The 11922-nt window shown below is 42.5% G+C and overlaps 1 protein-coding gene across 2 annotated transcripts; it reads right to left on the bottom strand.

Moving 5' to 3' along the window:
- Nucleotides 1-451: 451 nt before the first annotated feature.
- On the bottom strand, nucleotides 452-11678 carry LOC100490567 (TRAF2 and NCK-interacting protein kinase). Of its 2 annotated transcripts, XM_031900562.1 has the most exons (14): nucleotides 11592-11678; nucleotides 10298-10383; nucleotides 9344-9461; nucleotides 4374-4412; nucleotides 4089-4154; nucleotides 3844-3897; nucleotides 3629-3754; nucleotides 3411-3521; nucleotides 3215-3305; nucleotides 2940-3067; nucleotides 2693-2747; nucleotides 2354-2426; nucleotides 2050-2225; nucleotides 452-1511 (listed from the first exon to the last, which is right to left on the bottom strand). In XM_031900562.1, exons 5-14 carry the CDS (start codon nucleotides 4089-4091, stop codon nucleotides 1207-1209), a joined length of 1122 nt encoding a protein of 373 aa, XP_031756422.1. In that variant the 5' UTR covers nucleotides 4092-4154; nucleotides 4374-4412; nucleotides 9344-9461; nucleotides 10298-10383; nucleotides 11592-11678; the 3' UTR covers nucleotides 452-1206. The 2 variants fall into 2 exon arrangements, with proteins under 2 accessions (XP_031756422.1, XP_031756423.1); XM_031900563.1 differs by lacking the exon at nucleotides 10298-10383.
- Nucleotides 11679-11922: the final 244 nt, after the last annotated feature.

Below are 11922 nucleotides of genomic sequence, written 5' to 3'. Positions count from 1 at the left end.
ATAATGGGTCCTATACCTGCATAGTGATATTTTTTAATTTTTGAAGTCTCCCTAAAGGCTTCGGCACTGACCAAAATCCCTGCTTCAGTCAAGATCAGTAACACTGGGCCCAGACATGACTTATTCCCTGCTTTGATTTCTTCAATATTAATATCACTTTTCACCCATTTCTCCCTCCCCTGCCCCTTGATTGCACCTTCTCTTTTCAGTTACCCTTTTCCCTTGCACTACAAGTGTCCGTCATCTCTAACACTCCCTGGCAATACAATAAAAAGGCAAGAACACCACAAAATATGTATTAAAGCTTTATTTATAAAATAGATGTTATTTGTTTGTATTAAATTTTAGTCTAAAAGAAACCTGCCTATTTGCTAGTTGGTCCAGAGGAAGGCGAAAAACCACCATCTGAAGCCGGAGCCAATTTGCCTCAGAGGGGAAAAAATTCCTTCCTGACTCCCAAAAGGGCAATCGGACAAGTCCCTGGATCAACTTGTACTAAGGGTTTATGTCAGTGTGTATGTGAGGGGATTAGAGAGGAGGTGTCGCTGGCTCTACAGTGGGAGATTTGGAGTGTGTGAGGGTGGAACAGAAGATAAATGGAAGAGACTAGCTGAAGAGAAATAAGAGATTAGAATAAGGCAAAGAGCATGCTGGTTGAGGAGTAGACAAATAAAGGGAAGGCAGGTGGTGGAGCTAAAATTAAGAGAAGAGACCTCGGGTGGAGCTATGGTAATTTGAATCTAAGGTCCCACTGGTGGAGCTGTGGTGTTTAAAAAATGTGAATGCCACTGGTGAATCTGTAGAAATCTGTGGTGAGTATTACTGTTGCTGTGGTTGTTTGAAATTAAGATATTAAAAAAAAGACATCATTGGTGGAGCAGTGGTAGTCTGAGATATGATGACAGATAATGATGACAGATCTACAGTTAGAAAAACAGATCTGAATGCAGATGTTAAAGGCAGAGACTGCTGGTGGAGTTACAGTTATTTAAAGAGGAGACGCCACTGTGGAGGAGCTGGGGCAGCTGCAAGGGATCGTGTTGATGGAGCTACAGATGCTAGAGGTGTGGTAGTCTGAGGAAAGAGCCTAGTGGTAAAGGAGCAGTAGAAGAAGGAGAGATGGTACCTTTCTCTGCAGATGTTCCTTTCTCCTTGGATGGTATACAGGAGACTCACCCTGGGCATTTGATGTTATTGGCCACAGGATCACACACAGGCAAAACCCTCCAGGGCCATTTGCTGAGCCTCCTTCTGTTCTGGCGATGTTTCAGTTGCACAGAAGTCACAGGCTCGCCGTAGATGTTCCATGGCCCAGCAAGGCCGTAGCTGTTCCCTGGCCCGCCGTAGCTGTTCCCTGGCCTGCCGTAGCTGTTCCCTGGCCTGCCGTAGCTGTTCCCTGGCCCGCCGGAGATGTTCCATGGCCCAGCGAGGCCATAGATGTTCCCTGGCCCCGCGTAGCTGTTCCCTGGCCCGCCGTAGCTGTTTCCTGGCCCAGCGAACTGCTCTCAATCCTATATAGATAAATAAAATCACAGTAAGAAAAAAACGAAAATGAATCCCTGGGACGGCCTTTCATCCAACTAGTCTGAACTACTGAACCCATTTCACTACAATTACCAGCAGATTTGACATGGCGGTAGTTCCATGATTCTACTACGAGTATGCTGCGTCTGCTACTGACTTGCAGCAAGCGAATTGGATGCAAATGCTGTTACTATTGCTGCGCAGAATGAACTGCAGTTTACAAAAGCACCTACTAACTAGCGCATGTATTGCTGCAGGCGCAACAGTTGCTAGAGTAATGGCAACCAACTAGCACGTGAGATTTATAACAGGAAAGCTGCAGAATAAAACTTATATGATTCAAAAGCAACATTATATTACATTATATTATTGTACTAAAATGTAATAATAAGGTAAAGTACCCCTCTAAAAATATGTTTATTATTCCTAGCACCACTATTACAATTCCAGCTCAAGCAGCTTCTCATTTTAGTAAGTTAAGTGATGTGACAGTACAGCCATAACAAATATAATGGATTCCCTCACCTTGTTTGGCCGGCCGGTTCTGCACAGCCCGAAGGTGTTCCTCGATTTCAGCCCTGATGGTCTTCGCAGGGGGCAGTTCAGTAATGAACGGGTGCTGCAGCAGCTCTTCCGCACTCCATCTCCGGGAAGGATCCTTCTCAAGGCACGACTCCAAGAAGGACACAAAAGTTTCAGACCTGGAAAAAGGAAAAGATTTGAGCAAGAAAAACAGATGTATCGCTTTAATCGCTAATATGCCAAGGTGAGAGACACACAGAGTTGCAGTATCAGCATCGCACAGTGACATGAGCTGGGAAGGACTCACCAGGTCCTTGATATGAGCCTCGGAGAGTCGTTGTTGATGACCAGGTCCGACACTAGCTCCTGATCGGCGTATGCTAAAAGTTAAAAACATATATATATGAGTCGCTTCAAACATGAAGCTGAAGAATTGGGGCTTATTCGCTATTTCCACCATAATAGACATTTTGCTTTAGAATAATTATAACAAACAATACATAACAAACAAACAATACCCCTGCACATAGAAACACAGGCATGGCCTGGATTTCTGCATGTAACAAATGGCTAAATAAAGGCTCTTTGCCAGACTGGGTAACAATTCCTTGGTTACAATGTACAGAAACCCACAATTGTTACTTACGTGTTTTTCCCTCGGCCATTTCGATGGCAGTGATTCCAAGGGACCAGATGTCACACTGGAAAAGAAGACACCAAAGAGCATTAGGATAGAATTGGGTTAGCGTATGATTTAGTTACTTGTTACCGGGGGGTTCCCAATGGCTTCATGTTTAGCACTCATGTAACTGAATTGGCCTTTACTGAATGCAGCACCCATTTGTGCAGACACATAAATGCCATTGGGTCCTCCTACTGCTCCTACAACATACTTTGGTGTCGAATTCCGGTTCCCTGTCCCTCCTCCTAAAGGCCTCGGGCGCCATCCAGTGCGCAGTCCCATCAGCCTGGTTGCACTTTCCTGTCTGTGGGTCCAGGTCCCAGCAGAGTCCGAAATCGACTGAAATGACAGATTTAACATATAAATGAAAAATGTATTCATTTTAAGGGCAATAAGATAAAAATCTGTATCATGAAACCCTCTGTACTTTATATCCACAAAAGCTTCCCCCCATCCATTCATCTTACAACTATAAGTTTTACTCACTGAGTTTGATGTTTCCCTTCTTGGTGAGCATCACGTTGGGGCTCTTGATGTCCCTGTGAACGGCCCGGTGGTGGTGGATGTGGTTGAGAGTCTACAAAAAACATTAAAAAAAATATATATATATACTTGTATATATATATAAATATATGTAAAGTAAAATAATAGAAGAGTCTTTAAGGGGTTAATCCAAGTTTACCTTCAATACCTCCCTGCAGACATAGCCAATCCAGGTCTCCTTCAGGGATTGGCCTTCGGTGCTGTCGATCAGGTCGTACAGGGAGCCGCCGCTGCAGTACTCAAGGACAAGCTGCAATAGGAAGGAATGATTTCAGGCCGTGTATGTATTTTATCGCCTCCAATGGAGATCTCTTTGGCACATAAGGGATGAATGTGATGCAACAAACAATTTCTTACCTCCAGATACTCCGATGACTCCTCGTTTGGAGCAGGGTGGTAATAAGCTCCATAGTAAGAGGCGATGTTCCTGTGCCTGCTGAACTTCAGGAGAAAGCTTACCTCTCGGCAGACTGACTCCTCATCCTGGAGAGGAAAAATAGAAACCCTTTAGCTCACATAGGCAGCCACACAATAGGGATGATATGGAGAAAGGAACTATAAAGAAACCTTACCCGAGTGATGTTGGCCATCTTGACGGCTACCTTGCCTCTGCGATGGTGATGGCCCTGTAACACACACAGAAAGGTATAACTGACATTCAGTATTAGCTGGAAATATCAAGACTCATATAGGGAACAAACTGACAGAAATATTGAGTTATTAAGGAATGTAATCATGTGCATAGCAGGGATAGTGATAGCACTTTCAACTTGCTTTCAGCTCCCCCTGCTCTCTAGGAATTTGGTTGGTCCCTTACCATGAACACGGCTCCAGTGCCGCCCTCTCCGATTTGCGTCTCCTTGGTCAGCCGACCATCAGGAGGCTGGGAAAAATAGATAAATAGAATTAACAGGGGATTTTATTGATAACATAATATTCCACGAGGTAAAAAATATGTATTAACTACAATGGGGGCAGATAGGAAAGAGATGGACTTTTGGGAAGGAGGGGCATGAGAAACACATGAAAGACAGACGCAATTGGCAGGTGTGAGGTACATAAAACTGAGGGGGGTATGTATGTCACCCTCTTTCCTACTCACCTTATAAATTTCGGAGAGGCGTCCGAATTCAGCTGTTCGCTGAGGGAAAATGAAAAGCTTCTGTTAGTTTAAAGGGACATTATTAGGCCCAACACTTGCTGAGTAACAAAATGGTTTGGCTTCCCCCAAAGTTATTACTCAGTAAGAGATAGGATACTCAGTAAGTAACAGATAGGAACAGTGGTGTAATTAGAAGTTACTGGGCCCCATAGCAAAGTCACTTTAGGGCCCTCTAAACCTTGGGAATGAGACTTTATTCAAGAACCAACTTATTGGTCTTTGCCCCACTGTGCCCCCTACACCCCCTGTGCCCCCAGCAGTCACAGGGTCTCCTTTCTCTATAGTTACACCCCTGGATAGTAAAGAACTGTCTGATAAAGTGTCTGATTCTGGGATAAATTGGCCCCATATAGAACCAGATATTTATTCAGGCTCATTAAAGAGCCCCATATGGGCAGAACACTGCTCTGTGTGTCACTGAATGGGTTAACATTCTATACTTTACACCAAAACCCTTGAGTCAAATGAAATCCATAGCAGGAGCCTTACCTTCCTCCGGGGGGCGCAGAATGGCATTGCGCCCTAGTGGTTTTGCTCTTAAAAGAGCAGTTGGGTTTAGAAAAAAAAAATCAGCTGATATCAATGGAAGATGTTTTTTCCAAAGAAAAGCTGAAAATTTCAGGAAAATCACTGAAAATCGCTCTGAAAAAGCTTTGAAATCGCTCAGAAATCGCTCAAATATCGCTTTGTCGCACAATTTCACTGTATGGGGGGGACAGAAATGAAAAGATATAAGTTCCATGGTCCGGCCCTCTCTGCTATACAGATCAGGATACACTGCATTATATTCACATTATTCCCCCCTGACCAATCCTTCCATTTTACCAAAAAAACTGATATTTATTCTCTATGATATTTTCATTCAAATTTCTGAAATCTGATTTCTGTGTAATGTGACATTATTTCAGGTTAGCAAAAATCATGCTGCTGAGTTCTGCAGCAATAACGGCATTAAAGGTGAAGTTCCCCTTTAAATTATGGTGAAACAGGTTGCAGCATTTCCCCGTATTTGGCACCATCCTTCCTTCTATTAGAACATAATGCCCAGTCCCTGCTGCAATGTTATCACCACCATATAACTAAGGCCCAATGGTGGGAGAGCTGATAAGGATTCTGGGAGTTGTAGTTTAGCAGCAGTTTGGGGCCACATGTTGGGGGACTATGGATAATACTGGGAGTATTTTATCCCTTAGGTCAGGAAAAAAACTGGCATAGGCACCTGCCCTGTTATACTACAATTCCCAGTATCCAATGTTACCCAGTGCCGTCATGCCTGGCAGTTTACATAGCACCCAGGGGTAAGGAACACACATATATATACATAGCACCCAGGGGTAAGGAACACACATATATATACATAGCACCCAGGGGTAAGGAACGGCTGACAGTGGCAGATGCAGCCCAGTAACCACTGAAAAATCTATGCCATGTTGTACTGACACCCTGCTTGTGTTTCTTAGTTCAGAAGGCAGCTACAAAGGCTATCAGGGCATGCTGGGAGCTGTAGTTCTGTGCTAAATAACTATGGGCAAAGCTCCAGGCAGAGCGGAATCTAATAGCTGTGCCTATAAACTGATGCTGGATAGAGAGGGGACATGACAGTCTGTTATAGGGGTCAGATCATTTGTCCATTTAAACCTCCCCGGCTTTGCATTACTGTAGCTTTTGGGGTTTCCCATGAGAATGGATACAGTTGAAGCAGGGAAGGCATTTCTTATTCACAACTCCCAGCATGCACCTTTGGGTACCAGCATACGCCAGCAGTGATTGGTGGGGCTCTCCTGTGGGAGATCATGGCTACATAACATAAAGCTCTCAGATGTTACTAGGCATCATCACCCCCCATCACTTGCACCAGTCCAGGTGATGATATCATTACTAGCATAGGATACTGAGATTCTGACTGTTTAACAGGATGTACCAATACATGGGTAGGGGGATTTCAACTTGCACAGAAGGGAAATAGCAATAATGGCAGCTCTCAGAGCAGAGGGGATCCCATATAAAGGAAGGGAGAGGATTACAGGTACTTGTTTTGGATTTCATGAAAGAGAACAGTAGTTGGATTGGGAATGATGGAGCACATTAATGTATCCCCTGTATGAGTGTCTGTATGCTCCACCCACCTCTATAGTAAAGATTAATATACCTAAATGGGTTGCAGCCAATCACATTTGAGTTTAAGATTTTACCTATGACTGGCTACCAAGATCCAACATGTATATAAATAATGCTGAGCTGAATGGGACCCTAGCAACCACAGGACAAGGGCCACAAGCTGCAGGTCTGATAGGGGATGATGGGAGTTGTAGGTCAGTGACAGTAACAGGACTACAGGCTGAAAGTATGATAGGGGATGCTGGGAGTTGGGACAAGCAATGGCTGCCTGTCATTAACTGCCTCAGACAGCATCAGTGGCCCATTAATGCCTGCAAAATGGCAACTCTGAAACTTTATGTTTAAAAGCTTTTTAAAGAAGGCAGTTTTATGTACAAAGTAAGAAACAGAGAGAGAAATATGAATATTAAGAGCATTGGAGGCAGAACCTGAACACCAAGTGGCCAACTGTCATCCCAAACACTGTCAGACTTTGCCCTTAATAATTTCCAAACTTGTTTTAATACACAGCAAAATTAAAAACAACATAAATATTAATATTAGAAGAGGAATCTGAATCCCAAATGTTATTTTATGCTTTTTGTATTTATTCTGAGAGGTCTGTAGCCTCCCTGCTCCCCTATTTATTCCCCCAACCGCTACTCTCCAATAGTCATGTTTTATATGTATGTATTTATGTATTAAACTTGAAAAATTCTATGCAAACCCAAGGCTAATATCCCAGGCGCTACCTAGTGATGCAATTAAGTAGTGATTTTCTGCATTTATGTCATTATTTTCCTAAAATGTCCCCCCAGCGTGTGGCACGCTCCACTTACCTCTGATCCCAGAAATGAAAGTGAGAAAAGCCGTTAATAACGGACACTCTAGCAACCAAATGACAGTTAAAACGGTTAAACTTAAGGGCATCACAATGTTACTGTCACACATCAGGCTTATGGCAGTGTCACAGTGACAGTTGGTGGCTGTGAAATAGCAGCTTTGAGACTTGTAGCTTAAAATCATACAAACCAGACACTTTTAAATACAGTGTGACTTACAGTAAGCAATGGGAATATCAATATATTAGAAGAATATGGATACCAAATGTTATTTTATACTTCCATGTATCTATGCTGAGAGGTTTGTAGGCTCCCTGTCCCCCAATTGTTCCTACCAACCCAGCTCTCATAATAGAGTTTTATATTTATTAAATAAAAGAATATGTGTAAAACCAAAGCTAATACCCCAGGTGCTTTCCTTCATTTCTGCCATTATTTTCATTAAAGATCCCCCCCATGTGTATAGGCTACACTCTTCCAGTGAAAATGTGAAATCTGGGCATGTGCCACAGTGACCGTTGGTAGCCAGGATAATGGCAGCTGAGACTGAATAACTTTAAAAATAAGCAAAAATTGTTAACAAAAAATTAAAAAAAAAATAAAAAAAATCTCAAGGCCACTAGTGTCTGCCATCAACTACAAGTCAGTATGGCAATATGGAGCATTTTGAATTCAACTTCCAAAAAATAGGATTTCAAATGAGATTTTTAAAACAACTAGGGGGCCATTTAATAACCATTGTTTCTTTTTAAAAAAAAAGTTGTGATTTTTTGAGATTTACTATGCGTCCAAACACCTAAAAATCCGAATCCGACAATTCGCCAGCTAAAACTTGCCGAGACCATGTAGAATTAAATGGCAGATGTCCCTTCCCTGAAAGATCCTTCTTTTGCCTCAAAACTTTAGAGGTTTTGGATTTTTTATGAACTTGAGCTTTTAGGGTGACAATTCGCACAATTTGCAGTTTCCGCAGCTTTTTCCCCCACTTCCTTTTTCAGTTGTGATTTTTTGTAAATGTCAGACATTTGTGGAAATGAGTTTAGTCGAATTTTTAAAAATATGAGAAATGTTAGTTTTAGTAAATCTGCCCTTTAATGTCTTGAAAATACAGTACAACACTGCTCATTGCTAACACTGTGGGGGGGGGGGGTTATGTAGATCTACCAAATCCTATGCCAGAAACCCATTGTAATGCAACTATTTTATTTAAGAAGAACTAAAAGTATTAAGTTTTGGCTTCTTTACTATGGCAAGTTGACCACAGCCCCTCATCAGTGAATATAAAAAGTCAACAACATGTATGCCGACATTCCGGTCCCCATCCCACTGGCTACAATGTAAATTGCCGGGGGGATGGCATACGCGGCACTGGGATTTGCCGAAGTTGCCCGAAGTTTCCTCTCAAGGCAACTTCGGCGACTTTGGCAAATCGCGGCGTCACGTATATACCATCCCACCGGCGATTCACATTCTAGCCAGTGGGATGGCATTGCGGGGAGATTGGTCACCCTCGACAATGAAGATCTGTCGGGCGGCGACTATTCTCCCCGTGTGTCACTGCCCTAAGGGCTAGGCAATACCAGCCAATTGCCAACTCTCTGGGGGAGGGGCTATAATGTATGGGGAAAGTACATTGCCAGTAAATTTGTAATACCAGTGCTGGCCCTAGCCGGCTAGGCCTGTCAAATAACAGCCAGTTGGCACTAACTGATCTACAAGGAATTGCTGATTAGCGTATATATACGGGAAATTGCAACATGTATCTGCCCGAAAGAACCAGATAAACCAAATAAACTGGTCAAATACCAGTTATACTGAATTGAACTGTCTGCTCTTCTGCTTTGAAGGGTCTGGAAGTGTAGTCAAAGGTCTATTCCCCAGTGAGACCACGGCCCAACTACCTGAAATCATTACAATATACACATACATTATTAATTGCCATTTTAATCTGCCAAACATCACTTCTGTTACCTGTCCTTTGCATGGGTTCCTGGCATTTAAAGCAACACTGGCCGGCCTCCAGCACCCAGTTCTCTCTGGGACATTCTAGACTGGGACATGGAATAAACGAACATTCAACAGCGCCGTTCTGAGTAGAAAATGAGATAAAACAATCACGTTTTGTGGAATTAAGAGAACAGATCTTTACTAACTCTCTTATTTGGATGCTGAATATGATCGGGGAGAAGACTAGGAATCCATTCAATTTTATATTTTTATATTTTGTATATTTATATATTGAAAGACAGGCTACCAGTGGTGTATGACCATTATCTTTTAGCCTAAAGAGTTAGGTTCTGAATACAAGCCAAAAGGCTGTCTCTGCAGTCACTGAGCAATGAGACCCAAGACCTTCTGCTGAGATTGTATAATCTTCTGGAATGAAATGTATTATATTAATCATCTTCCAAACAAACAGTGTTTCCTGACTGCCTATTAGAGTTGGTACAGGGAGCATGTGAAGTAGGATGTGAAGAACAAGAGCAGAAAAGAGAAAATGTGATGATGCCAGATGAGCCAAAGTGCCAGCCCCCTGTGCCAAAATCATGCCCGTTGGTGCTTAACTCCTTGTCTAATCTCTTCCTCGACCAACGTAACAGAATATAACCTGTATTATAACTGGTGTAATAAATATAATATAAAATTATCTCCTTTGTAGTTTTGTCTAGATGCACGCCCTAAAAGAGACCTCCAGATGCTAGTGGTACTGCATGTTAATCTGGCACAGTAAATGCCAGTCTCTAGCTGTTTTGGGCCTGGAATTGAACATTATTACGGTCTTCAGACCATAAGGATCAAATGATGACACTGAAAGGTAGAAAAGCAAATAATCCCTGTCTGCCTCACTTCTGGTGCTGCGCTTCATGTCCAGTTCTACCTGAGCCTGAGGTAGTCAGAACTCAAAGAAACAGGAACTTTGTATACCTGACATAAACAAGAGGTGCATCCATTATCATCCCTGCTAAATTTGGATCCATGGGGATAAAAATGATCTTGGAATTCACATCCATCTGCAAAATAAACACATCTGTTTCCTCAGTATTAGGTCATGGTAAATGGCAATAAAATGTTGTAATGTTACAATAATATAATCAGCCCTAGGATATTAATTCCAGGATTGTTACATGGTTTCCAACTGACCAATGCTCAATGGCATAGGTTTCCACAGGGGGCCCAAAGCATGAGGTGGTGGGGCTCAGCCTAAAGACAAGGAAGAGCCAGAGTTATTTCAAATGAGTCACCCTCACAACTCATTCTGAATGGCTGGGCCCAACTATCCAGACCTTTCCCCCCCCCCCCAGAGGAGCAAAGCATAAAGTTTGGGAACATATGCCATAGAGCTATATAAAGGCTCATTTACGATGCCCCTGGGCAGAAATGCAAGAGTACTATTACTCCATAGGGAAGGGGTAATTATAGAGCCTGCAAGTTAGGGAACAGATTTGGGGGTTGGGGAATTGGGGGGAGCTGAACCCAGGTAGCGCATTATTCATGTGGGCAGCCGCAGGTCTCTGCGCTCTGTTTTGGAAGACAGGGTACAAAGTGAAACAAAATGGCCAATTGTTCTTATTTTGCAAATGACCCTATAATGTTTATACTACCCCCTCTAATTGCTTTTTGGCTACGCGTGCAAAAAAATTATTTTGTGCACACATTTTAAATGTAAGTGTGCCTTTTTAAAAACTATGTGCTCAGGTCAAAATAAACACAAAATTTGGTGTTTTTGTACAAAATTCTTTGTGTGCATCACAAGTTGTTGTGGGCTGGCCTCAAAATTTGTGTGTGCAAGCACAAGCGCCCAGCTTAGAGCAGTGATCCCCAACCAGTGGCTCAGGGACAATTTGTTCACCACCCCCTTTGGATGTTGCTCTCAGTGCCCCCAAACCAGGTAGTTATTTGTCAATTCCTTACTTGGGGGCAAGTCCTGGTTGAATAAAATCAAGATTTACTACCAAATAAAGCCTCCTGTAAGCTGATAGTGTGCATAGAGTTTGCCTAATTGCCAATCACAGCCCTTATTTGGCTCCTCCATGGACGTTTATGGTGCTTGTGTTGCTCTCCAAGTCTTTTTCCATATGACTGTGGCTCACGAGTAAGAAAGGTTGGGGACCCCTGGCTTAGAGGGAAGATACTCTATATACATAAAGGTATAAGACCCCCAGTGTATATAAAATATTACATCTGGTAATGAATGACAGCATGTTCTGATTTTACTGACCTGGGCATCTGAGGCAGCAGTCTGATAGGAAGGGGTCAGTGCATGTAACAGGAGGGCACACAGGAGGGATACATGTGACATTTCCAGCCTGATATAACAACCAACAGACGAAGGAGTAAATGCCACCATTAATAATCTTGGCTTCATTAAAAGGGAACTGTAATAGCAGAATAGTGCCTGCAATCAAACTGTAGTGGATGCTTAAGCATTTTTTTACAAATAGATTTTTATAATATAAATGGTTTATTATGGTGCTTCTTTACCTAAACTTCTTCCTTACTGCAAAAAAAAAAAAAAGAAAAAAATGTTGTGTGTCAGTACTGATTCCCTG

Source organism: Xenopus tropicalis, chromosome 4 (assembly GCF_000004195.4).
Source record: "Xenopus tropicalis strain Nigerian chromosome 4, UCB_Xtro_10.0, whole genome shotgun sequence".
Lineage (NCBI taxonomy): Eukaryota > Metazoa > Chordata > Amphibia > Anura > Pipidae > Xenopus > Xenopus tropicalis.
This window is presented reverse-complemented; position numbering and strand designations above follow the sequence as displayed.

What these genes read in the sequence shown, in the direction of transcription:
- LOC100490567 (XM_031900562.1), bottom strand. An exon ending in AGTCATCGGAGTATCTGGAG is followed by an intron (nt 3,522 to 3,628) that starts GTAAGAAATTGT and finishes TTCCTATTGCAG; the next exon opens with CTTGTCCTTGAGTACTGCAG. An exon ending in TCTGCAGGGAGGTATTGAAG is followed by an intron (nt 3,306 to 3,410) that starts GTAAACTTGGAT and finishes TGTTTTTTGTAG; the next exon opens with ACTCTCAACCACATCCACCA.